At 31.4% G+C, this 24,706-nt stretch overlaps 2 protein-coding genes across 2 annotated transcripts; both read left to right on the top strand.

Moving 5' to 3' along the window:
- Window positions 1–917: 917 nt before the first annotated feature.
- On the top strand, window positions 918–4,049 carry LOC138939935 (myogenesis-regulating glycosidase-like). Its single transcript, XM_070308288.1, has 6 exons — window positions 918–1,005; window positions 1,192–1,362; window positions 1,552–2,484; window positions 2,746–3,269; window positions 3,425–3,581; window positions 3,776–4,049. Exons 1-6 carry the CDS (start codon window positions 984–986, stop codon window positions 3,961–3,963), a joined length of 1,995 nt encoding a protein of 664 aa, XP_070164389.1. The 5' UTR covers window positions 918–983; the 3' UTR covers window positions 3,964–4,049.
- A 7,462-nt stretch (window positions 4,050–11,511) lies between these two features.
- On the top strand, window positions 11,512–24,643 carry Qvr (protein quiver). Its single transcript, XM_070307776.1, has 5 exons — window positions 11,512–11,918; window positions 13,206–13,348; window positions 15,422–15,469; window positions 16,478–16,624; window positions 16,963–24,643. The coding sequence occupies exons 2-5, from the start codon at window positions 13,324–13,326 to the stop codon at window positions 17,217–17,219; spliced, it is 477 nt and encodes a 158-aa protein (XP_070163877.1). The 5' UTR covers window positions 11,512–11,918; window positions 13,206–13,323; the 3' UTR covers window positions 17,220–24,643.
- Window positions 24,644–24,706: the final 63 nt, after the last annotated feature.

Here is a 24,706-nt window from a genome sequence, read left to right as displayed (position 1 = left end):
ATTTAATCGGAAGAATCGTGACGTCAATCGTGTAATACTATGACATATAATCAAAGTAGATATTCTTAATAATTATAATGACGATAATGAATTTCTTGTCAACGAAAAATTACAATAATCTATTAAACGATCGTGTCAATGTTTAACAATTTTTCTGATTACTGATCTTGTTAAAAAATCGTTAAACTAATAAAAAATCTTAGTATGTGTCAGTTTTATCAATTTTATCATTTCTTCTGGGATGATACAGTTAATAATATCGAAATATTATAATGAAATCAATTCAATCTTTTAGGAAATTCTATCAAATACAGATAAACATTTTGGATTTATATAAATATAAATGTTTAACTTATTTAATAATCCAAATAGGGGTATAATTTGTGCAGAAAGCATATATATATATATATATATATATATATTTTTTTTTCTTTGAAGCTGTGTCATTTGTTATTCAGATGTATAATCAGATATAGTCACATATAGTTATATATATTTATTAGATATAATTTGCAAGAAAATAGATGCAAATAATCTTTGTAAATTATGTCATAAATGAATAATTTAATTAAAATAAAAAAAACAATGCAATATATATATGTACATATGCACTTTATATTTTTTGCCTTAACGAATCATTTTTGTTATATTCGAACATAGAAATTTGTCATTTGAACGTAACTTGCTTATCAGCGTAAAGTGTGGAATAAATATAATCATAAAAACTATAAAAGGTGTATAAACAATTTACGAAAGCAATATTGCAGAGATATCGATGTTGAAAAATCGGATATCAGATTATTATCTATCTAATAGTGATTTGTTATCCGATTTTTAATTATCGATTTAATATGTGATTACGACTTTACACAACTGATGCCGAGTATTAGTAGGATGCAGTGTTTATTATTGTTTGGAGCAAGTATATATAAATTGATGGGGAATGGCGCCGCTGATTCAGTCGTGACTAGGACTAGTGCAAGATGCAACTGCTGGTACGCAACGGTAAGTGCATAGTTTTTTTCGATCAAGATAAAACAAGAGATGAAAGACGTATCTGAAGTATGTATTTAAAAGGTGTCATTCTGCACATCTCTTTTAAACGTTTAAAAAAAAATTTATATAATTTAGGAATATATAACATTTAAAATAAATACAATAATTCGATAATATCTGCTACATTTCTTTTAGCAATGCGTTCGTCTATAATATTGCTGCTATTCGCTTTCGGCGCGTTAGCTTACGACAACGATGTTGAGGAAGTCGACAATCTAAGTACAGGAATAATTATTCCCATCAAAAATGGCCTTCTTCAAGTAAGCATCATTAATCGCATCATGATTCTCAATCTTACGAAAAATGGTAAGTTATAGTGATGAACATCTTTAACTTTCTCTAACTTGTTAAATTTTTCAATTTATTCCTATTAATCTCACAATCTGCGTGTGTACTCAAATAATATTTTTTTTTTTATAAATTGGTACAGATATTTTTATATTTTGAAAAATCTTATTGAAGAAGCTATACTGATGAATATAATATTTCTTCCAGACGGCGAGAATATGATAAACATTCTTTATACAAAGACTCCGCGGCAAACTCTGTCGAAACCCTTCGTGCTTGAACAAAATTGTGGCGGTAATAATAGACTTTGCGTAAAAAGTGCCAACGTTACGCACACTATCATTTATGCTAGTACGGATCACGAGATCATCAGCGTTACTCGTGTGGTAGCTGATCCCGTCGCCGAGCTTGCCGATTGTTACCAGTTTACCGAGGGTACGCAATGGTTCGGTGGACCGCAACTCCGCTATCAGCACTGGCCTGTGCAACATATGTATTTTGAGGAAGAGCCATATTTGCCGACACATCTTGTAAACATGGCATTGTCCGAGCGTTACTGGTTATCTAGCAAAGGAGTCTACATCTACGTGAACGAGACGAATCTGCTGTTCCTAGATCAGAATAATTATCGAGACAATTATCTTTGCCTGATCGCAAAAAATAAGGCGCCCTATCGACATCGCGCTAGCGTCCAACTCGACTATGAGCTAGGTGTCTTTCTAAATCCGAAGGCCGCTCATGAGCACGTGGTGAAAACCCATTTGGGTAAACCGATGGGTCGTCCCAACGAAAGGATGATTCGACATCCCATATGGTCCACTTGGGCCAGATACAAAGCTAACGTAACTCAGAGGATCGTGGAGTCTTACGCGGACGAGATTATCGTCAATAAATTCAACAACAGTCAAATGGAAATTGACGACAATTGGGAAACCTGTTACGGCTCTGCCGTATTTGATTCCATCAAGTTTCCCAATGTAAGCGCCCTAGTGCGACGATTGAAACAGAAAAACTACCGCGTCACTTTATGGATACATCCATTCATCAACCAAGGCTGCGAACCCGCATACTCCACTGCATTGAACAACTCATATTTTGTCAAAAATCTCGACGGAAGCGTACAAATGTCGTGGTGGCAAGGTGAAACCGATTTAAAGTCAATCTCAATTTAAAGTAGATGTTCCTTGTTGAATGTTATGATCTTTTCCTGTTATTTTTCCGTCTTAAAGCGAATAAAGTTCCGATATTAAATGATAATTAATCTTGCTAATTTAGTTGTATCACGAATACATTATTGCATCGATATTAATGAAAACGTATCTGATAACATAAACATATTCAGAAAATTATTCGAATTTCAGTTACTTGAATGTGATTTTTTTTTTTTTTTTTTTTTTTCAGGTGTGGACGCCGCCACGATTGATTTCACGAATCCGAAAGCGGTAAGTTGGTGGGTGGCGCGATTGAAGCTCCTTCAGAATCTTGGCATTGATAGTTTCAAATTCGATGCCGGTGAAGTGTCCTGGTTGCCGCAGGTGGCAATATTAAATGGCTCACTTGATACGCAGCCCGGAATATTTACGAAAGACTACGTCGAGGCGTTAGCAGCCAATTTCAACGATTATATCGAGGTGCGAGTAGGATGGCGTAGCCAGGAATTACCGATATTCGTTCGAATGATCGACAAAGACACCAGATGGACATGGAACAATGGTCTGCCCACGTTAATTACCACGCTGCTACAGATGAATCTCAACGGTTATGTCCATGTGTTACCTGACATGATCGGTGGCAACGGCTACCTGGATGGTTCACTTAATGGCACGGAATATCCGCCTAAAGAGCTTTTTATCAGATGGTTGCAAGCTAACGTTTTCATGCCATCGTTGCAATATTCCTTCGTGCCGTGGGATTTCGATAATGAAGTAAATAATTTGAAAAATTCTATTCGTTAATTGATATATATCTTATTGATAAATGAAATTATGTGGGAGAATTAAAAATATTGTCGCGAATATCATTTAATTTTTTTTTACAAAATATTGTTCCGAGATAATAACACTTTTCTATATTTTATCAGACCATCGTTATTTGCAAGAAATATACCGATTTACATGCTAATTACACGCCAGAAATTATAAACGCCATGCAACAGGCTGTCATCAATGGCACACCGGTAAATCCACCTATCTGGTGGGTTGACCCAACTAATAAGGAAGCTCATAAAATTAATGATGGTAAGTTTGTAAAATTCTACTATAGAATATTCCAGACTTATAATAAGTCATTTTTTTTTTCTTCCTAATCTATGAAAGTGTATTTACATATGAAAGAAAGATATATTAGTGACTTAATATATAAGGACTGAAAAATACAAATGACACGAATAATATGTATTGTAATTAAACATGACTGCTTAATTTGATTACAGAATATCTCCTTGGAGAAACTATACTGGTTGCTCCCGTAATTGAAGAAGGTGCCATTAGTCGCGATATCTATTTTCCAACGGGAACATGGCTTGATTTAAATCGAGGAACGATCATTAACGGACCAAAATGGCTGAGAAATTATCCTGCTCCCCTAGATACACTTCCATATTTCAAGAAATATCAGTAATAACGCTAAAGAGAATTAAAGTCTCATATATAAAATATTTATTTGTACAAATGAATATAAAATGTCTTGCTATGTACAATCATAAATTTTTAAATCGTATATATGTTTTCCTGCATAACATAGAAATATATTAACCAACAAATGTTAAGCCAGAATATAAATTTGCCATCTGTTTACCAATAAGAATCGTATCTCTGTGTTAAGTTTTTTAATCATTATATCATCGGCCGCGTAACTTCCGGTTTTTAAAAGAGAATCGCGTTCCTCCCTCAATGCCTATAACCGGTCATTGTACTCTTTTGATTTGTCAGACCCGATTTTATTATCATTGCAAGAAATCTTAGAGTAAACGTCATTAATCGTAAATATTTGATTGTAATATTTCGGAGGGAAGGATTTTTTCGGCTTGATCACATCAATCTCTTTCTGAAGTTCCTTCAGCAAGATTCGATCGTTATTTAAAACTCTTGTGTCTAAAATTTCGGCCAGATTGAAAAATGAGATTTTGTATCTTATCATATTATTATGAGATATCGAAATATATAAATAAAGGAGATTCTATATCTACTAGATTATATTTAAATAAAATCAATTTTTGTAACAAATTTGAAATTAACGTAATTAATTAACGCTGTCAACAATTAAAAAACTTAAAAAACAATAAAACACGGTTAAAATTATAGGAAAATATAATTAATTATGCTTATATAAAGTTGTCTATAATAGCTCTTAATGTGCATCGGTGCGCATTAGTGCATCTAACTGAATTAATAAATTAAAAATTGAAAATATCTGCTACACGTTATATTTAAAAATTACGAAAAAAATTATTATAAGAAAATTAATTTAAGAAAATTTATTTCATTTTACATATGCATATAAATAAAATTACTTCAATTATAATTTATTATGGCTGTAATATATATTAGAATGACAGAACATCACGCGCATTAATAAATCCATAATATTTCTCCGCAATTTTTGATCCACGATATGTGTTTAGCATGGACATGCACCAACCGATCATTTTACCATGGCATCAAAAAGGGAATCCGGAATCTGGATCATGGAATCTCCATGTAGTTTCGCGGGCTTTAAAATGGATCCAGTTATAATATTTTAATTTTTCTACAATTCTTTTATAATTATTTTTCAATTTTTAATTTTTCCCCCCAAAAATTCTATCTTTCAGTTTTCCTAAGATTTTTTAAGCAATTAAATGCTTAAAGAATTAAATGATTATTTTATTTAAGTTTAAATAATCCTAATAGATAATCCTAAGAATCTTAATTTTTGTTGGCTAAGCCAGCGGGAATCCGGGATCATTAAAATTTTGGGGAGTATGTCTTAATAGTGTGCCCTAATCGCGTGCTCTACTCGCGTGCCCTACTCACGTGCCCTAATAGAATGTACCGGTAGCATTCTTGATTACGTGCCATTGCACGTAGAAATGCGCAAACACATGTATTGCCCAATATGTGTATTTTTGCGCCTTTTGACCACAATATTGGTCAACTATGCTGCTTCCGTTGGGCCAGTTGGACCTACCTTCCGTTAATCCTGGCCATATTCATTCCGACTATATCTAGCCAGAGATATAGCTTTGATCTCTATCGGAGATCAATGAAGGAGAGAAGTTCCTTTCGCAGCCGGCTAGTTATTATCGCCAGTGCATAATTTTACGGTCGTGAGACATTACGACCATTTGTCATGCATTATTTAAACATAACTTTTCTTTAATTAATATAATGCCAAATTATCAAACAAAATTAAAATTTTTGATTAAAATTCTTATATCAATGTATAATAACATATAATTTATATTAAAATAAAATTAATAATTACTTATATTTTATATAATTTAATAGATCGATAGATCGAATTTGGCTTTACCTCAATTAAAACAAAGCTTTATATAATATTAGCTAAATATAGTATAGATGAATGGGCTATAAAAAATTAGGATAAAATTGGCGCAATATAAGAATAAGTTATTATTATTTTATATAATAAATAAAATTACTAGCGCCTTTTTCATTAAACAATTGAAAATCTATAAATTTAAAAAAAAAATGGATTGAATAAAATCTATGAATTGAAAAAAATAGTTTATATACTTTTCAAAAATTTATGCTTTTATTTATATTTTATATAATACCTGTAATATATTTTAATGTATATCGACAAAATCTATTAAAAATTATTGATATATATTGATTTAATCTATTTAATCTATTCTAGCCCATCCATTTTGAGGCAACGAATCTATCTACAATCTACATTTACATCTACAACATCTACGAATTCGTCACCTCAAAGTAAAATAAAGCTCATCACTCACCGGCACTGATGCGCAACGGCGGAGTTGTTGGTCTTGAGGCTACGTTGTCTGTAACATACAAATGTAAAATCCAAATTATAGCAGAGTCCAAAATATAATTAATATTTCATGCGGAATATTTTATATCCGACAATACTAAGAAGCTCTATATAAATATGGAATAATTTTATAAATTATAAAAAAACTCCTTTTTCAAATAGAAACTTTTATAGGATTTATGTATAAGTCTTTATTTTTAATTTTCTCTTGTTTAATTCATTCAAATAAAAAGATCGAATTAATACGCGTACGCGATTTTTAACAACCGATATACAAATAATTAAATACTCACCCTAGGGTTGCTCGGCCGGTGCAGGATGCCTTTCCTAGGCCTCCTCCTCCTCTCAGGATGTAAGGGTCGCTACGTTGTTCTGTAACATGCAAATAGAAGAACGAAATTATAGCAGCGCTCAAAATAATTAATATTTAAAAAAAATTTATTATACGCATTGAATTTTGTATTCAATGCATATATTAATATGCAAATTAATAAAATTTTATAAATTTTGAAAAAGAAACACCACTAATAATTCTAATAATTCTATATAAAAAAGCTATAATCTAATAATAGAAACTTTTACAAGATTATAGCTTTCGTATAAAAATCTTTTTCTCTAATTCTCTCTTGTCTAAATCATATAAATAAAAAGCCAAATTTCGCGATCAATTGTTTAAATTAAATTGTACGTAAATTTTACACAATTAGTAAATAATTAATATACAAATAACAAATTACTTACCACAGGGTTGTTTGACCGATGCCCGATGCCTCTCCTAGGCCTCCTCCTCCTCTCAGGTTGATTTACACACGCGATACTTAAACGGCACTCCCGCACTTTTATTAAAAGATTACTTCCGCACTTGTACGCGATACTTCGAACGACACTCCCGCACTTTCGAATTTCGATACGATCGAATCCCGCTTCACGTGAGAATCACACTTCGAGTCGACAAGTCGGGAATTCACCGATTACTTCGAGCAAAGGTTAAGCGGAAGCGGAAGAAGACGAAATCGATCGATGGAATAATCGCGAATGGGGTTCGCTCGACTCTTGACCCGCGCCTGCTCCCATCGAGGGCCGACTAGAACATCGTTAGGAACGATTTCATACGAACCACCAAGTCTCTATCATACAGACTGAGCCGGGTTTATCGTAAGGCTGATAGACGGGTCGAGAATGAAGATACCCACCTTCTACGTGCTAACAATCTAGCACTTCGAAAGCGGGAGATCAACTTCTCTAGCGAGCGAAAATCGAACCTAATTAGAACAGCCGACTCCTCAGATGCCAAACATTTTAGTATTTCTACAATGTGCTGTTAGACGGTACAAGAGAAGGGACCCATTAACGATGATTCCAAAACAATCGACCGAACTCTAACCGATTCGGGCCGAACCGTTCGTCGGAGCAGAACGTGCCCTCAACAGCCGATTCTCGAACCGAAGTTCAAGATTAACCGCGCGAACATGCATCTATACTATGCACGAACATACGTTGCTACGCGGCCGGCATTCACCTCAGCCGCGATACTGAGGCGTTTTAACGTTGCGCCTACATTAATATATTAAATTTATTAATACATAAATATTTATATAATATATAATATTAATATAGTATTAATATTAACTGATATTAATATAAAATTAATTATATTAATAGGTATTAATATATTAAAGATTGCAACGCTGAGAGACATCCCATTTAGTCGGCAACAAAGTATGATTCTCGATGACAATTATGAAAACGAGATAAAAGTCCAACGCGAAGACGCGACGACGCGAAAACGCGATACCGCGACAACGCGACGCATCGTTGCTCGTACGGCACGATGACGGCAACGACGACGCACTAATGTGCGTTCAACGCACAAATGCGCGTGCCACATATGAGCCATTGTGCGACTCGTGGCAATGCTGTACTGACACGCGACGCGAAAGATGAGAAAACCGTCCGCGGCACGATGACGGTACCAACGACTAATTAATTATTAATCTTCTCGATACTTATCGCGATCGTATTAAGGAAAAGAATTTTATCGAGTCTCGCACTGCTACATTACTGCTCGAGTATCGCCGCGCGAATGATAACAAACACGTAAGAAAGGAATTTGAGCGTCTCGCCCCACTACAGTTCTATTCAAGTGCCTTCGTATAAATGATAACAACACCGTGATACGTAAACAATGTTTACGCGCGTCAATGTTTACGCCTCCAAAGCCCATGTTAGATATTATTTTAATTCGCTGCCGAATTATTTTACGTCCTATAAAATATATATGGGAAATATTAAATTATATAAATATTTTAAATTATAAATCAATTATTTATTAAACAATTAATGTATCGCGGAGCTTATCGTTATATTAATTATTCGATTCGATCGTTTTCAGCACGTTCTTAATCCAAATTATATCTAGAAATTATATCGTCAAATGATATAACATCATGGACAATATTTATTTCACTCTATATGTTGTTAAAAAAATAATTACAAGACGCGAAAGCCGTACGCGGCACGATGACAGCACCAACGATATGACTAATGATATATAATTAATAGCGCGCTATACGTCACCAAGATCGAACATCTTGTTATTGATAATATATATAATATATTGCCGAAATATTTCACATACTATGCCGTATATTATATATATACGCGGAATATTAAATTATATAAGTATTTTTTAAATTATAGATTAATTATTTATTAATTGATAGATGTGTATCACGAAACTTTTCGTTGAATTAATTACTCGATCCTGCGATTCGATTATTTAATTGCGCGTCCCCAATGTGAATTATATTTAGATCGTCGAAGAATCGGACGATAAAAAAAGTACCGAAAGAAATATATTTAACTTTATAGTATCCAATTTAAATTTAATTTAAATTTAAATTATATTTAAAGAAATATTATTAAAGAAATAATTATTGCTCATGAAGAGTAATAGCAACAAAACGATAATTTATTATTTTGAACTTCTGTCACTAGGTTTTGTACTTGAATAAATGAAATAAAATTTAATTAAAATTAAATAAATAAATTACGCAAAATACGTGTTTTGAAATTTATCGTTGCAATATAATTAACATATGATTTAATGTATTTAAAAGATAATAGTATCCTTAATATATCGTTATTTATTTTACCTGCAACTTTTTTATCGAAACAATTTGGACACATAAAACAACGATATACTAAAAAGAAGAGATTTGTTTTGCAATATAAAAATAATAATTAATATTATTTTATGATTAATAAATTTTGTTATGTGCGAAGAAGCATGGTCTTCGATTTTATACAAGATCGACATTTTTCGGTTGTACCACTTTTGCCACATACCTATTATTACGGTAACTCTGTTTACCGACATTCTTTCTCTCTCTCTCTCTCTCTCTCTCTCTCTCTCTCTCTCTCTCTATTGCATTTCTTCAACGATAAAATTTAATATCGAGGGTGAAACAAAAGGGGATTTGCTTTAATGCAAGAATTACTTGCTGCTGTACATAGGCCGCATTTATCGACCTACTACTCATAATCCCAGCAACGGAGAAAGAATCTTTCAGATTCCTATATTTGCTGCGGTAGATATCTTTTCCAAGCTGTTGAAAAGCAGTATATATTATTATGACTATGACATTTGATATAATTAAAAATTTATCGTTGAACGTTTCAAATAAATATAAAACATTACTTTAGTAAATGAGATTAAAAAAAATAATTAAATCACAATGTCGTATTTTATTATATTCTTTAATTATACTTGCTCCAAATTATTAAATACTATATTATTTAATGTATAACGATAATAATTTCCTAAAAAAATTAATGAGATTTTTGAAGAAGTATGGCTTTTTTATCATAGAGAGAACCCTCTATATATTGTGATCTAAGAATATTCTTATTATCACATTCCGTAGAAATATTTACGTGTTTACAATCAGTTGAAATAATTATTATCTTAGTTTGAATCCAAAGAATTCAATTTATTGATTTCCAGGATTTTTTTAGCTATTCTCGAGTAAATATTTTTTGTTCCAAGATGCTGTTTTCAAATATTTTATCAATATTTTTACAAGTTTAAAAGCAAATCTATATGTGAACTGTGGAATCTTAATAATAATGTCATAACATCGTTAATTCAAAAACAAATCTATATGAACTTTGAGCTTTTAATGATAACGTCGTTTGACATAACTCGTTTAAAAACAAATCTATATAATTTTGGAATCTTAATGATAATAATCACCAATAGTAAAATGTCAATATTTGCAATATTATTTTTAATTGCGATAGATTAACGTTATTTTTCTTATGTCAGAACTTTTCCTGAAGCTAATCCGATTAAAGCATTGTATCTTTTATTATATTAAATTTTATTCTAAATTAATAAACAAGAATTTTTACATTTTTGTTTTCATATTATTATTATATTTTTCTGAGAATATGTAGAAGAGAGTAATTGTTAATCATTGTTGAAAAAATATTTAGAACTCAAGGAGAAGAAATTATCGTCACAATTACGATAAAATAAAAATAGAATTCTGGAAATTTTTCGATTTTAGGTAAAAGCTCTCCAAATTCCCATAATTTAACAATCTTTCTTAAAAATTCTCCTCTCTGTACAGTGTCTCAAAATTTCTATTCTTCTATTAAAAATATAATGGCTTAAGTCGATCTAAATTTAAAAAATAATTATCGATCGTATAATATTAAAAATATAAAATTGACATATTATTTTCATTATATTTCTATAACGGATTCTACTTTCTATATTTTTTCATTTTTCATTTACTATTTATTCATCTTTTGTACTTAATTTAATAGAATTCTGAATTCTCTCATTTTTTCTGGCTTTCAAATTTCACTGGAAATCTATGCCACAGACTGCGCAAGCGTTACTAATGGGCCGACCCGCTTATATTCGTCTATATGTCTTGATATCTTTTTTCATTAGCCTCACGTCAGTCCTATGGCTGATCAAAAACTTACACGACCACTTCTATTTTCCAAGCTTCGTGTTGAATGATATCAGCGAAAGCTATTGTGCTACCAAGCATACTTTGTCGAGTAGCAACAGCTTCGTCGGTATAGTTGCCGCAATGTGAGCACGTGGCATGAACTGACGACTCCGTCATATTGATCGACCTGAATCCGCGCTTTAATCGGCGCGTCGACTCGCGCACTTCCCCTCGTCAGTTCCCTGAAAGTATCTGTGTACTCCGCTTTTACGGCATAATCGCGGCCGCGTAGTCGCACCGTGGCATCTCACGAAACTGCATCGTGCTGCATCGTGCCCTCGTTAGGCTCGTTCGCCATCGCCATGCACCGGTGATGTAGACTCGTCGATAGACGCGCTGAGGGGTTCGAGCTTGAAGAGAGTGTATAGGCGCAGAAGGGTGCCAGATATCGTTGCCGGGTTGACAATCGAATCCGAGATCGCAAGGAATGACAGTAATCGGTAAAAGAAAATAGACTTTGTGTTCAAGACATCTTTAAAAAAAAGAGGATACTAGTGTTTGCCAAGAAAAAATTGAAACTTCTAGATCTGGTGGTGCGAAGAAGAAAAAGTATGTGCAAATTATTAAATTTAAGTATATAAATGCATTTAAAAAATCTGCTTTACAGCCTGAACACAAATAACGCAAAACTTTTCGATTACAATACAATATTTCGATTTTATGTACCTTTAATCATATGTTTCCCTGAATATAGTTAAATAATTATTTTTCACCTGTTATTATTAACATCAAACGATACAGTTGCGTATGAATACCGTATAGATTTTTAAAAAATTATGTGCAGAATTTTATATCTGTGAAATCTTTATATATTTTGAAGTGTAATTATATAAATAAGCAATTTCTACTTTAAATTTCTACTGTAAAATAAAGAAATAAGCAAATGCTTTATGATACAGGAAAAAATTAATTTTACATATTTATATTAATTCTTCTCTAAAAGAATTATATTACTTGATTTTTTTAAATTTCTATTAATTTTTTTAAGTCACCTATTTTTTACAGAACAATAACTTTCATCCCATGTTTATGATTAAAATATTTTATGTCATTAGAAATATTTTGTAAATTTATTTTTTAACAAATAGTATTGTGTATTTATTTAATATGTAGTTTGTTCTTAATGAGATATTACATAATTTAAATAAAATAGTTTTTTAATGTTTCAATATACTTGGCATAATAATTTATTACATTATCTACAGAATTATCATGAAATTCAATATCGCTGACCCTCATGACTATTTAAACAATTTAGTGCGTCACAGTTTATTTCATTTAACTACTAAGTGCCTTAAATTGAGTCCTTACTTTATGACAATTCTCAAATACATACGTGTTACCATATACACGCGTTATCATCTAAATGTAAGACAAAAGACGCAAACGATACAAACAAAAAGAGTTACTAATTAATTTAAAATGTTATTTAAAAAAAAAACTTTTCTGTGGATCAATTTTTATTTAACGGACGCACGCACACATATATAATACATACACTAATATATTAATTTAATAATTAATATATAAAACTATTAAATTAAACTGCACTAGTAACAAATTACGACAAATCATTTTTTATTAATGCAAAGAAAAAGCAATATAAAAGAAATATTTTAATAAATAAATAAAGTAATAACTAATTCACATACTTATTTTAATTAAAAATTTGACTATATTATTATTATTATTGTCTCAAAAGCATAAAATAAAATCAATGAAAAATATTTATCATAAATGATATTCTAACGCAAAGCTAAATCTCTATGAATCTTGAAAGATCTGCTTTTAGATATCTGAATTTCATTATTATAAGATTAATTTGCGTAATTTCAGCAAGATTGTCTGAAATATATGGCCGAATCAGCTCGTGCTAATCGATCATTGTTCGATGCTTGAGAAAATCTCGATATGACACAAAGCTAGACGAGGTATAAGGACATCCGCCGTCAGGATGTGGACAAATCACTTGATAGTGGGTAAGTGCGTCCTTCACGAGCTTTTTATTTAATATCGAAAGATTTTTTTATATATCTCTCTCTCTCAGGAAGATAACATAACATTGGAAGAAGCTTTTCACTTGCGCAAATTATTCGAGCATATATTTAATATTTAGCTTCTATGGCTTGCAATTGGAGAATAATCAACGTAATTCTGTTGCTTGGAATTTCAGATAAAAAAATGTCATAAATAAAATATTAAACCATATATTATATAAAATATAGGATATGTTTTCCCTTGAGCGCAAATTTTAAGTTAACAAAGTATCGCGATTGGTTACGCATTGGGACGTCGGTAACTCTGGAAGAGATTAACTTTATAAATTTTAGCACAACTCTTATTTCCTATAAATCTTATTACGACTCTAGATTGTAAATGTTATTACGTATTTGATTAATCAACACGCGTGCGGCCGCTGCCTCCGTGCTGATAAGTACGTGGACATGTACGTACGTAATATCCATGAAAAAACTCCGCATTTAAAAAAGATCTAAAGGACTTCGTATAATATATATATATATATATATATATATATATATATATATATATATATATATATGTATATTATATTGTTATATTTCTTAATTATTATGTTTTATTATATTTTATTACATTATATTATATATTAATATATTTCTTAATTAGTCATTTAAAAATAATTATGTTAAGAAAATAGATTTTCCGAATTTATAATTTTTTTATAAATGTTATATTAATTAAAAATACAAATTCTTTAGATTTAATCAAATGCAAAGTTTTATTTTCAGATAAGTGTGCCAGGCATCTCCAAATTTTCTTGTTTATTAATTCAAATACATTTGTCTGAATATCTTATCTCATTCAATATAATAAAATCTGCAAAATATATTAGAAAATATAATTTATATGTTTAAAATAAATTAATAATGTTTTATTAACAATCAAATTACATTGATATTTTAATTAAGTGACACAATCACAAAAAGCGTATGTTTCAGGCCTTTTTTATATTTCATACAAATTACGTCGAATTGTCTGTACAATATGCTGCGTAACAATCACCACCAAAACGTGCCATTCAAGCATACGAATATCGATTCAGTTCACTTACCTCTTACAGAACTTGCTATATAACACGCTTATAAACTTAAGTTCGTGTTCTACATTATGCAGCAAACCATGAGTAAAATGCGATCTTCCCCATTAATTTAAATAATTCTTACACAGATTCCACAAAAGTTTTTAATCCATGCCCTTTTACACCTACGCGTATTACATCTTTGCAAAAAATATATAATTTTAAATAACTACCTGCACATGTATTATAAATATGTAACTTTAATTAAAGCACATTTAGATATATTATGTGTTATGTGTGAAATGTATATTTTATTTTTTCAATGTAATTCTTCAAGATGAAAGATTATTGTATAAGCGTATAAAGTAAAATGTGTTTTTCAAAGCTCTTTTATGATCAATCAAGAGTGCGGTCGAGTTCAATTGTTAAATTACAGCAGATATTACGTCATTTACTGTTCTATACTTTGTTCTATATACTGTATGCTTTGCGTATTCTATTTACGTCCCTATATGCACCGTGTACATATACGCCATATATTCCATATCCATGTATATGCCATATTCCATATCCTACTCTACATACTGTATTCTCGGTCATGAAGCACCGAAATTTTTTACCATACATTTATTTATAATTGATAAAGATAAAAAGTCTAGGAAATTTCAACTTATACAACGATTCGACAAATTTGGACGTGTCTGCCGCATTATTCCTCTTTGATCGATCGAGCGATAGCATTATTAGCTAGCACAATTGTCAGCGGTCCCAACATCATTAATACCAATACGCTAGAATCGCACTATAGAGGCAGTAGCGGTTGTAGTGATAGTCGTAGCAACCGTAGCCCGGCTGTATAATAGCGCTAGTCGCTTGTCGTTGTTATCTAACTCATTATATACACGTACACATCAAGTTACTTAAACTAGTAACCTGCGTACACACATTGCCAACGCACATTACCTAAATACAGTAACCGATTTTTCGTTTTCAGCGGCAATTGTACTCGCGGTTGCCAACGTCTGTCGTGCGGAGTGCCAGAGTGAGTGATTAAGCCAGCTTACTCTCCTCGGTGTGCCCGTGCCGTGTCGTCGAACTCGTTCGCTAGGGACTCGATGAAGCTCGATGCATCCGCGGCCAAGTGACTCTCGTCAGAGTACTCGCTCCCAGGATATCCTCGGGGGCCCGGGGGAAAAAGCGTTCTCCGCCGGAAATTAATTGGCCGAGTTCGCTTTAGATCTTAACTGAACGAAGAATTAGGGAACTTGTTTATTATTAAGAATCTGTCGTTTGAGGACTATTTCAACAATCGGATTTCAACAATTGAATTTTCTATAAATCAGAAATAAAATCACAAGTGTCAATCGACCATAGTTTAATCCTATTCTCGTCCAGTCTTATCGAGCACATAGCCACGTCACCGAAGCATTCGCGCTTCTTTATTGTGCCGTGAAAAACGAACAATGTCTGATATTTGTTCTTTAGAGCTCGCGCGCGCGCGCGGGCGCCTATCGATGCGAAAAAAAATCTTACATGAGAAAATGTGCACTTGGAAAGCGATATGTTCGCGAAGTAAAAGTCTTTAGCCTCTTAGATTCTAGATGTCTTGATCAACGTGACTGAGATCAAGATTAAATATATAATTTATTCAAATTGAATAATTCGATTAATCTCATGTATTTGATTTTGGGTTTGTTAGCTAAAGTCATTTCCTTTTCAATTTTTTACACTTTAGTCTATTATAATTGCTTGTTTAATGCTAAACACTGTTTAAATTAAAGTTTGCTACAAATTTCTACATAATATTATGCTCACTATTAATACCATATATATATATTCTATTTTACAAATATATCTGTTACAAATGTAATACACTAAAAAGTCATATTTAATACTAAACGCGGAGTCAAAATAGGGATCTGTGAAAAAATAGAGCACTGTCGCTCTGTAGCTATCACGTAGATGAATCAATATATTTTGGCTTCGTGTACATTCTTTTCCGAGTGCGATAAAGGCGATGCGCGATTTTTGAAAATATTTCTATTCGCAGCTCGCTCCATTTACTGTTACGAGTGCGACTCATGGACGGATCTCAGGTGCAAGGATCCTTTCAACTACACTGCACTACCCAGGGACCAACCGCCCTTGCAGACCTGTAACGGATGCTGCGTGAAAATGGTCCGCAACGCGAAATCACGTAAGTATTGAATTTCATTATAAAAATTTTTAATTCTCTTTTTCTAGAAAGAATACAAATTCCTATGTCAGGTTTTAGATTAATTTTTAATTGATATAGATTCGAAGAGAAAAATTTAATCAAATAAAATCTGGCGAATATTTAAAATATATTATAAATAATTAATATATATTTATTTTGTTGTAATAAATAATTAGTTGTATAGGTATCATTTTGTAAAAGATATATATTGTATTTTATATCTTATATTGTATTATAAATTATATAGATATGTGGAATGACAATTTTATAAGGCTGCAAGAATTTAATTGCTGCTTATCGTTCTCTTTTGCTTGCAGCGTATGAGAGCGTGAGGAGAACCTGCACCTCGCAGCTACAAATAAACTTATTCATGGTGGACCACGTGTGCATGATGGAAAGTACCGGCACTGGTCACATGTGCTTCTGTGAGGAGGATATGTGCAATCGTGTACCCCCGACCTCGCGCTCGAATCCCGTACTCCTGCTGATCCTGTCGACCATCCTTGTTCTACGCTCGGCCGTCTTAGGAGCCTCAGCTTGCTTTGTAGAACGTTGCCATGATCACGTCGTATAACACTAATTATCTCGATCCACCCATCGCAATGGCGTCCAATCATATCCTTCGTAGAAATTCTAGCGAGTCGACAACACGACCACTCGTCGGAACGAACGATCGAGCTGGCTTCGATCCTGAAGGCTAGATCCTTCGAGATGTAAAAGAAAAAGGTAGCCGAGAGAAAGTAAAAAGCGATGGACGATCGACGTGTCGTTCTAATCATCATTAATTTTGTGCCTCTTTCAAACGCACGTCGTCGATCCATCCAATCGCGTGTAGAAATATAAAATATATTTCTAATTTATATATATATGTATGTATATGTAAATATACATATAAATTTTATCACAGTTGCATATCTTACGATAGATAATAGATGCATAACAGAGAATGCGAATGCTGAAATGAGCTTGATACATATTGAACGTTGCAAAGAAATATATATATATATATATATATATATATATATATATATATATATATATATATATATATATGGATAGTAGATCTCTCCGCAAAAATAATATTTATCTATCTATTCTTATAAGAGATTTTATTATGTATTATAATATTAAATTAATTTTACATTATACTTTTAGGAAAAAGAAGCTGAGAAAAAAGCTGAAAAAGAGCTAATATTAATTTGCATTCTATGAAACTTGATCATATTATATAATTGTAATGCTTAATTCTATGATATATGATAAACAGAGAAAAAGATTTAATTTTCTTTGACTGCGAGAATTGCACAATCTGTGTGCATCGTTCGTTCCGATTACTGGCCTTAGATAGCATCGAGAATATCTAAGCGTTTCTTGTGTAGAGATCATCCCGACTGTCCAATCGATTTCTCTGACGATTTTGACACGAGTTCGAGTTCTTTGTTAGTTGCTCTTCGAGCAAGCACGACCAGCATCTTCGCAATGCATTCGTGATATAAGCTCTGAGGAAGGAATTTTATTAAAAAAAAAATATATATATATATAAAATAAATGTTTAAAATAAAATATTGTATATATACGGGGTGGGGCATTTATATTGAGATATCTAAATATCTAAAAAATAAAGCAAGATAGAAAAAAATGTTTCGGACAATAGTTGTTCGGTTCTAAGGGGGGTCATAAGATGGTGCCATTGGTTTGACTTTGGGTGGAGGCGCTTCGGAGATTTCAATGTCAATCAATGTTTTATTTTCTTTACACCAATTGATGTCTCTCATTTTTTGAACTTAAAATATTAAGGTAACATTATTGCAAAATAAATAATTTTACGAGATATTTCATATTTTATGTAAAATTATGTCGAAGTAAAATAATAAAATAAAGTATAAAATATCTCGTAAACTGTTAAACTCTTGACCATCATATCCCTGTAACTTTTTATGCAGAATATTGCAAGGGATCGATTTATGTAAAAAAATTGAGGTGTTTCCGTTTAAAAAAAACAATATTGACATTGAAATCTCCGAAGCGCCTCCACCCACAGTGAAATTAATGGCACCATCTTATGATTCCTTTAGAACCGAACAACTTTTGTCTGAAACATTTCTTTCTATCTTGCTTTATTTTTTAGATATTTAGGTGTCTCAATATAAATGCTCCACCCTGTATATATGAAATATTAAATATATTGAATATTTAATATTAAATATCATCATCTCTTTGAATGATGGATCTAAATACTACGTTTGTAATATAAAACTAAGATAATACAATAATTCTATTAGAAAAAACATGTTCGATTTATACAATAATTTTCTAATATAAAGCATACAAATTACTCCGAGTTACCTAACTACCTAAATTATGTAACTTTGCGATATTACTTGTTTAAATTTAACATTCTTGGTGCTTTACATATTCAGCTATACATCATAAAATTTAATTGCACTGTCCAATTTTAGAATTATAAATGAGCATTCCATTGAGTAAAATTATCGTCAATATCTACTGAAATTGAACTCCTTCCTCGGCGTTGTCGTTGCATGTACTCAACCGTCGTCTGGGAACATCGATGATGGATTAATCGTTTACCCAAATAGTACTACAAAGAGAAAAACCAATGTGGATACTCTAACTTTCGGTTTTTTCTCACGAAAATGCACCTCACTGTGTCGTTTCTCTCATTCTAATGCGACAATGTTCGACGCGACTGGTCGAGTTTCGTACGATGCGAGAACTTGTTGAAAAGCACAGTAACATTGCACGACGTATGAACGCCGGTCTCTATATAAGATGTAAAAATGAAAAAAAAGAAATTTGCACATAAGAATGCTCCAAAAATTTTTAATTTTTTAATAGAATTAAATAAACAAATTAAAATTTTATTAATTCAAAAATTGTGAATTTTTTTATGCAATAATGCAAATAATGTATAAAAAAAGTATTGAAAAGCAAGTGACTATAATTCTTCAGGATAATTAAAATTTTACATGACGTATAACGGGGAAAGAAATTGAACGGACATCTTTCCGAATTATATTTTTGCGTTTATATCTATCGCTTCATACATGCGTTATTTTCTGCAATTGTCTATTTAGTAAATATAATATCGCATGTATATATCAATTCTCAAATAATTATTACATAACAATAATGATGATATTATGAAGAAAAATGGCGCTCATTCGTCAAGCAAATTTAATCGATTTAGCAAAACGCTTCCTTGATTCTTCTACTCAATCACAACTCTTATTCACTGTTTTTCACACCGTCTTTCTATCTCTTTTTCTCTTTAACACACAGCCTGATTCTTTATCTATGCACTCTTTTTTTTTGTTCTTTTCATTCTTCGACAGCGCAACTTTCTCGTAGATATCTTGTCCGTTCGTTATTCTGATAAGACATTCTCATACTCGAAGTGACGGGAAGGCATTGAGTTTATGATAGAAGAGGCGAGCTTGTATTATAGAAAGACTACTTTAGATGGCATGGTTGCAGCATGCACATCCAACAGACAGCACCGACAGATGCAGAAAGAACCGGCCGGAGACGAGCAGCGAAGATGACGTTTTCGAATACCGGAAGTTATCTAAATATACATATGCGCATGTTTTTCGAAACAAGTAGAATAAAATTAATTTAACATTATAATAAGTTTCATAAAAACATTTTCTAATAATTCTGTTTAATTTCGACTTATGAAGATTAAAATAAACAGAAAGATTAAAATTTTAATACTCAACACTTTGAAATTCTAAAAATAATAAAGATTTTCATGTTTTAATTCTAAAAATTTCAAAATTGTTTTAAGAATATCAAATTTGGATTTAAAATTCTTTTAGGATTTGTGGGAACTTGAAGAATCTGGAAATTTGAGAAATGAAAGTAAAAATTTAACAATTTTCTAAACATCTTCTAAAAACGGGCGCACACTCAAGGGCATAAATAAATACAGTGATGAAGTATCAACTTACAATTAGAAGAAAAGTTGCGTCATAGACGAAAATGAAGTTGAGTGCATGGATTGTAGAGTTCACTAGGCTGTACGAATTATGGAAAGTCAGCGCAGAAAAATTTTATTTTTCTTTGCAATATCTTTAATCATAAATCTGAATCTCTCTATCTGCACACAATAAAGATTAATATGTCTCGTGTGTATGTATGTATGTATGTATGTATATAATCATATATTTTTGGGAGAGAATGAGCATACACAAGGGAAATAAATTTTTCAAGTGTCTCACTATATAATTGAACAGAATTTCTGCTTCTAAGTAAAAATATTTCTCTTTCACAATTTCATATAAAAACATCTTTTATATATATCTACAGAATATATAATATGCTTTATAAAATATTTTAACATAATTGATTTTTAAATAATTGTTTCCATTATTCTTTCAGATAAAATATTTTATATACAGCTCGTTTAACTATGCTCCAATATGCAGGGAACAGCTTTGACGTTTGACTTTCAAATAACCGTACAGCAACACTTTGCATGAGACTGCATGATCCTGTCGTTATTATTCTTGCGTGTGAACGAGTATTCCACTTCCACAGTCACTGGTCGAAAGCGAACAGCATTTTTACAATCAATTCTTGAATCTTATAACATATACATTATTGAATAATATACATAAAGTTATATACGTGATCAATGAAATCTAAAAGATTCAAAATTTTTTTCCACGCTTATACAGATCCAAAAGAATCGTGTTGCTGTTTCTTTCCATCCATGACTTGTCCGAATGCAATAACAACAAGAACAATAAGCATTAACATAAATAACAGTTATTACAACTATGATAACTATAAATAACCCACGATACCTTCCACCCCGACGAATGCAACGCAAAACAGACGAAAAGCAAAGCACAACGTGGGCCTTCAGCTTCGTTTGTGTCGCAATTAACGAGCCTGTCGCTTCTGATAAAAATCGTGTTCGGTTGCTAAATCGAATTTAATCTCACTCGTTCAAATCTCAACAATTTAACGAGGAAAACTGTTGAATCATCGACTCGTGGCAGTCGAGTCCGGTATACGCATCAGTTGTATACAGCATTATTTATATACATATAATACATGAAATGATTTTATTTTTTAACGGGATGCAAATCATGATATCTCTACCGTTAAAAAATATTGTGCAACAGTGAATGCAAACAATTTAAATCACCGTTTGTCATTCGATGATGATGCAATCGTAGCCTCTGCCGAATGCGATCATCGATCGACAAAATCGCTCGCGATTGGCACGACCAAGCTGAACGCGCATGTCCTCACAGAGAGGCTTTCGAAGCGGAGCCTCTTGCCAAATAAGCTTCGGTGCTTGCTTGACCGATGGCGAGCAGACCGATGTTTCTCTGGCAAGCCATGCGGCTCGTGTCGCGTCATTTGTTCATTGTCGCACGCGCGGCTGCGAGGCTAACCGTTCACGTTTCTGTCGCGATCTATGCCGCTCTTATATCTCTCCACTAACGGGTTCCCTCTGTTTCTTGAATCTATTTCATCCAACATCCTTTAATCTTCCAATTTAACGCGTCTCGTTTTTACGACAGATAATAAGCACTCTTCGCGCGAGGAAATTGTTTCGATTGAATTGTACTAATAACACTCGACTTTTTTCTACAGCTATATCATAAATTGATTTTAATTTCTTATGAGAATGGGGGGTTCTTTGATTTAAACAAGAATTGAACGTAATATTTAAAAAGAACTTATTTTTATATCTATAAATATGTGGAGGGATAAGTCTCTTGCATAGTTTGTAATAAAAATGTCACTACTCATGTCACACTTTATTGCAAAATTATAGAACATACGATTATAATTTATAAAAAAATAATAAGAAATAAGCTAAAGCTTTCCTTAATTAAACCAATTAAATATAATTATCTAGTTTATTAATTATTTCTCTTATAAAATTCTGAATCATATTTTTAGTCAAAATACGTATACAGAATATTTCCTAATATATATATATAATACTTAATAAAAGAGTTATTATTGAGTAAAGTCTGGCTAATCAGCGCCGACCTTTAACCGGACGCACGTCGGTGAGCCGCGCGCTGTGAAGTGTGCAGGGGCACACTATCAGGCTTTATTCAATAATAAATTTTTTATTAAGTGTTATAGAAAAAGATGGTAAAGGACTTTTCTCGCTCTAGCTGCACACGGTGATGCGATTGACGCCGGACACCCTGTATATATATATACATATATATATATATTAAATTTTGAAATAATTTTGCATTGAATTCACGATCTAATGAGTTATCTCTGACTAGCAATTTTTTATCATTCTATCATGATCATAAATGTGTTAAAAAATTAGCTGAAGAATGTTGGAAAACAAACGATTCGAGAGAGCACATTTCCTCGTTTTATGTCTGAGCCGCAACGAATATGGGAATTTCAATATTAAATCCTCGCTTAACAGCAGTAATCGGTACTAAATCTGGCCTCGCAGCTGAAAAGTATCCACGTATGTAACTAGTAAATCAGTCTATTTGCGATATGTGGATTATTTAAATTAGCAACGACACGCAAGGACGAAGATAGATATAAGAAAAAATATTTTAATCCTTTAACCCGATGATTTAAATTTCTAATTTTATATATTAGAAATGATTATTTGTCTTATGATAAATTAAAAAAATATATAATATTGCATAAATCAAGATCAACTCAAAATGACAGTTAAAGGATTAATTTTTGGAATACGTTGTATTCCTATGATATTGTACTTCTATACATGTGCGATTGTATAATTGTATAAGTATATATGTATGCATAAGAGATAATTGAAAGAGGTAATTTTAATTTTATTATAGTATATCACAAAGTCGTGACATGTGTTAAATTTTATTTCTAAATATAAGAGTAAAAAAGACGATTATTATATATAATATATTTGTTATCGCCTAGAATGTAAAATGACGATAAACGTGTTCCTCATTCTGAAATCGTTAAATAATTAACGTGTTTTATCATATCAATAGGCTTTAATCTATTTTTCATAAATTGATTTTTCATCAAAAATATCGACTCTCAACTTCTATTAATTAAATCCAGCTAAATCTTATTTATATGGAAGAACAAAGAAAAGCTTCTCTCTCTTATTCAAATGTATTTATGATATTAATCTCCTTGCTTTTAAATTATTACGACATATTCTGTCGCAAATTTGTAAATAGCTTTGCAAGAAGAAGGAGGACATTTTTTTTTTAAGTTATATAATAAACTAACAGAAAAGTGTTAAATATATGTATATTCCATAATTTCGAATTTAATGATGGTAAATATAAAATAATTCTTAGATAAAAGATAATTCATCAATACTTTATGCTCAATTTTGTATCGTCACTTGTGTGGCAAATGGTTTGAAAAAGTTACAATATTATATTTCTTGCAAACAAGTCAATGAAAATGTTATCTGAGATTGCGGGATATTGTATAATTAAATAAATTTTCTCAATTGCAGATATATTAATTAAACAATACATTTACATTGAATATTAATATTATTATATTTATTTATCTTTTCATTAACTTTTAGAGATTATTTCATAACGCTATATTACTCATATTAGGCTATATTACAATGCCAATCCAGATTTAATCGATATTAAGTTAATTTAAAAACACATTATATGTATATACATAAAGTCGAAGTTTCCTTGATAAAATCAACTATATATTTAATTATACCATTAAATCCATGAATTCATGTTTTACATAGAATTACATATAGAATTATATATTTGTGATTACTATTTTATTGTTTATTATTATCAATATCACGAAATTTAAATTTATTTATTGTTTTAAAGAACCAGCACGTGAAGCGTTTTAAATATTTTAGTATTTTCATGATTTTGTCAATAATTATTAGTAAGGAATAATTAAGATTTGGAACAAGGTAAAATACTGTAAACACAGAAGATATAAGCAGAGAAAATGATTAAACAAAATGTTCTCATTTGTATATATAAATGTTATAAATAAATGAATGTTACGAAAATATTTTTTAATTTCTATAGATATATAATTATTTCTAGC

The sequence above is a fragment of the Polyergus mexicanus genome, unplaced genomic scaffold, assembly GCF_030449975.1.
Source record: "Polyergus mexicanus isolate NDT 795.1 unplaced genomic scaffold, iyPolMexi1.0 SCAF_15, whole genome shotgun sequence".
NCBI lineage: Eukaryota > Metazoa > Arthropoda > Insecta > Hymenoptera > Formicidae > Polyergus > Polyergus mexicanus.
The sequence above is the reverse complement of the archived record's forward strand: the minus strand, read 5'-3'. Positions and strand labels throughout refer to the sequence as shown.

What these genes read in the sequence shown, in the direction of transcription:
- LOC138939935 (XM_070308288.1), top strand. Translation starts at nt 984, where the DNA reads ATGCAACTGCTGGTACGCAACG. An exon ending in TCTCAATCTTACGAAAAATG is followed by an intron (nt 1,363 to 1,551) that starts GTAAGTTATAGT and finishes TATTTCTTCCAG; the next exon opens with ACGGCGAGAATATGATAAAC. An exon ending in ACAAATGTCGTGGTGGCAAG is followed by an intron (nt 2,485 to 2,745) that starts GTGAAACCGATT and finishes TTTTTTTTTCAG; the next exon opens with GTGTGGACGCCGCCACGATT.
- Qvr (XM_070307776.1), top strand. Translation starts at nt 13,324, where the DNA reads ATGTGGACAAATCACTTGATAGTGG. An exon ending in GACAAATCACTTGATAGTGG is followed by an intron (nt 13,349 to 15,421) that starts GTAAGTGCGTCC and finishes TTTCGTTTTCAG; the next exon opens with CGGCAATTGTACTCGCGGTT. An exon ending in GGTCCGCAACGCGAAATCAC is followed by an intron (nt 16,625 to 16,962) that starts GTAAGTATTGAA and finishes TTTTGCTTGCAG; the next exon opens with CGTATGAGAGCGTGAGGAGA.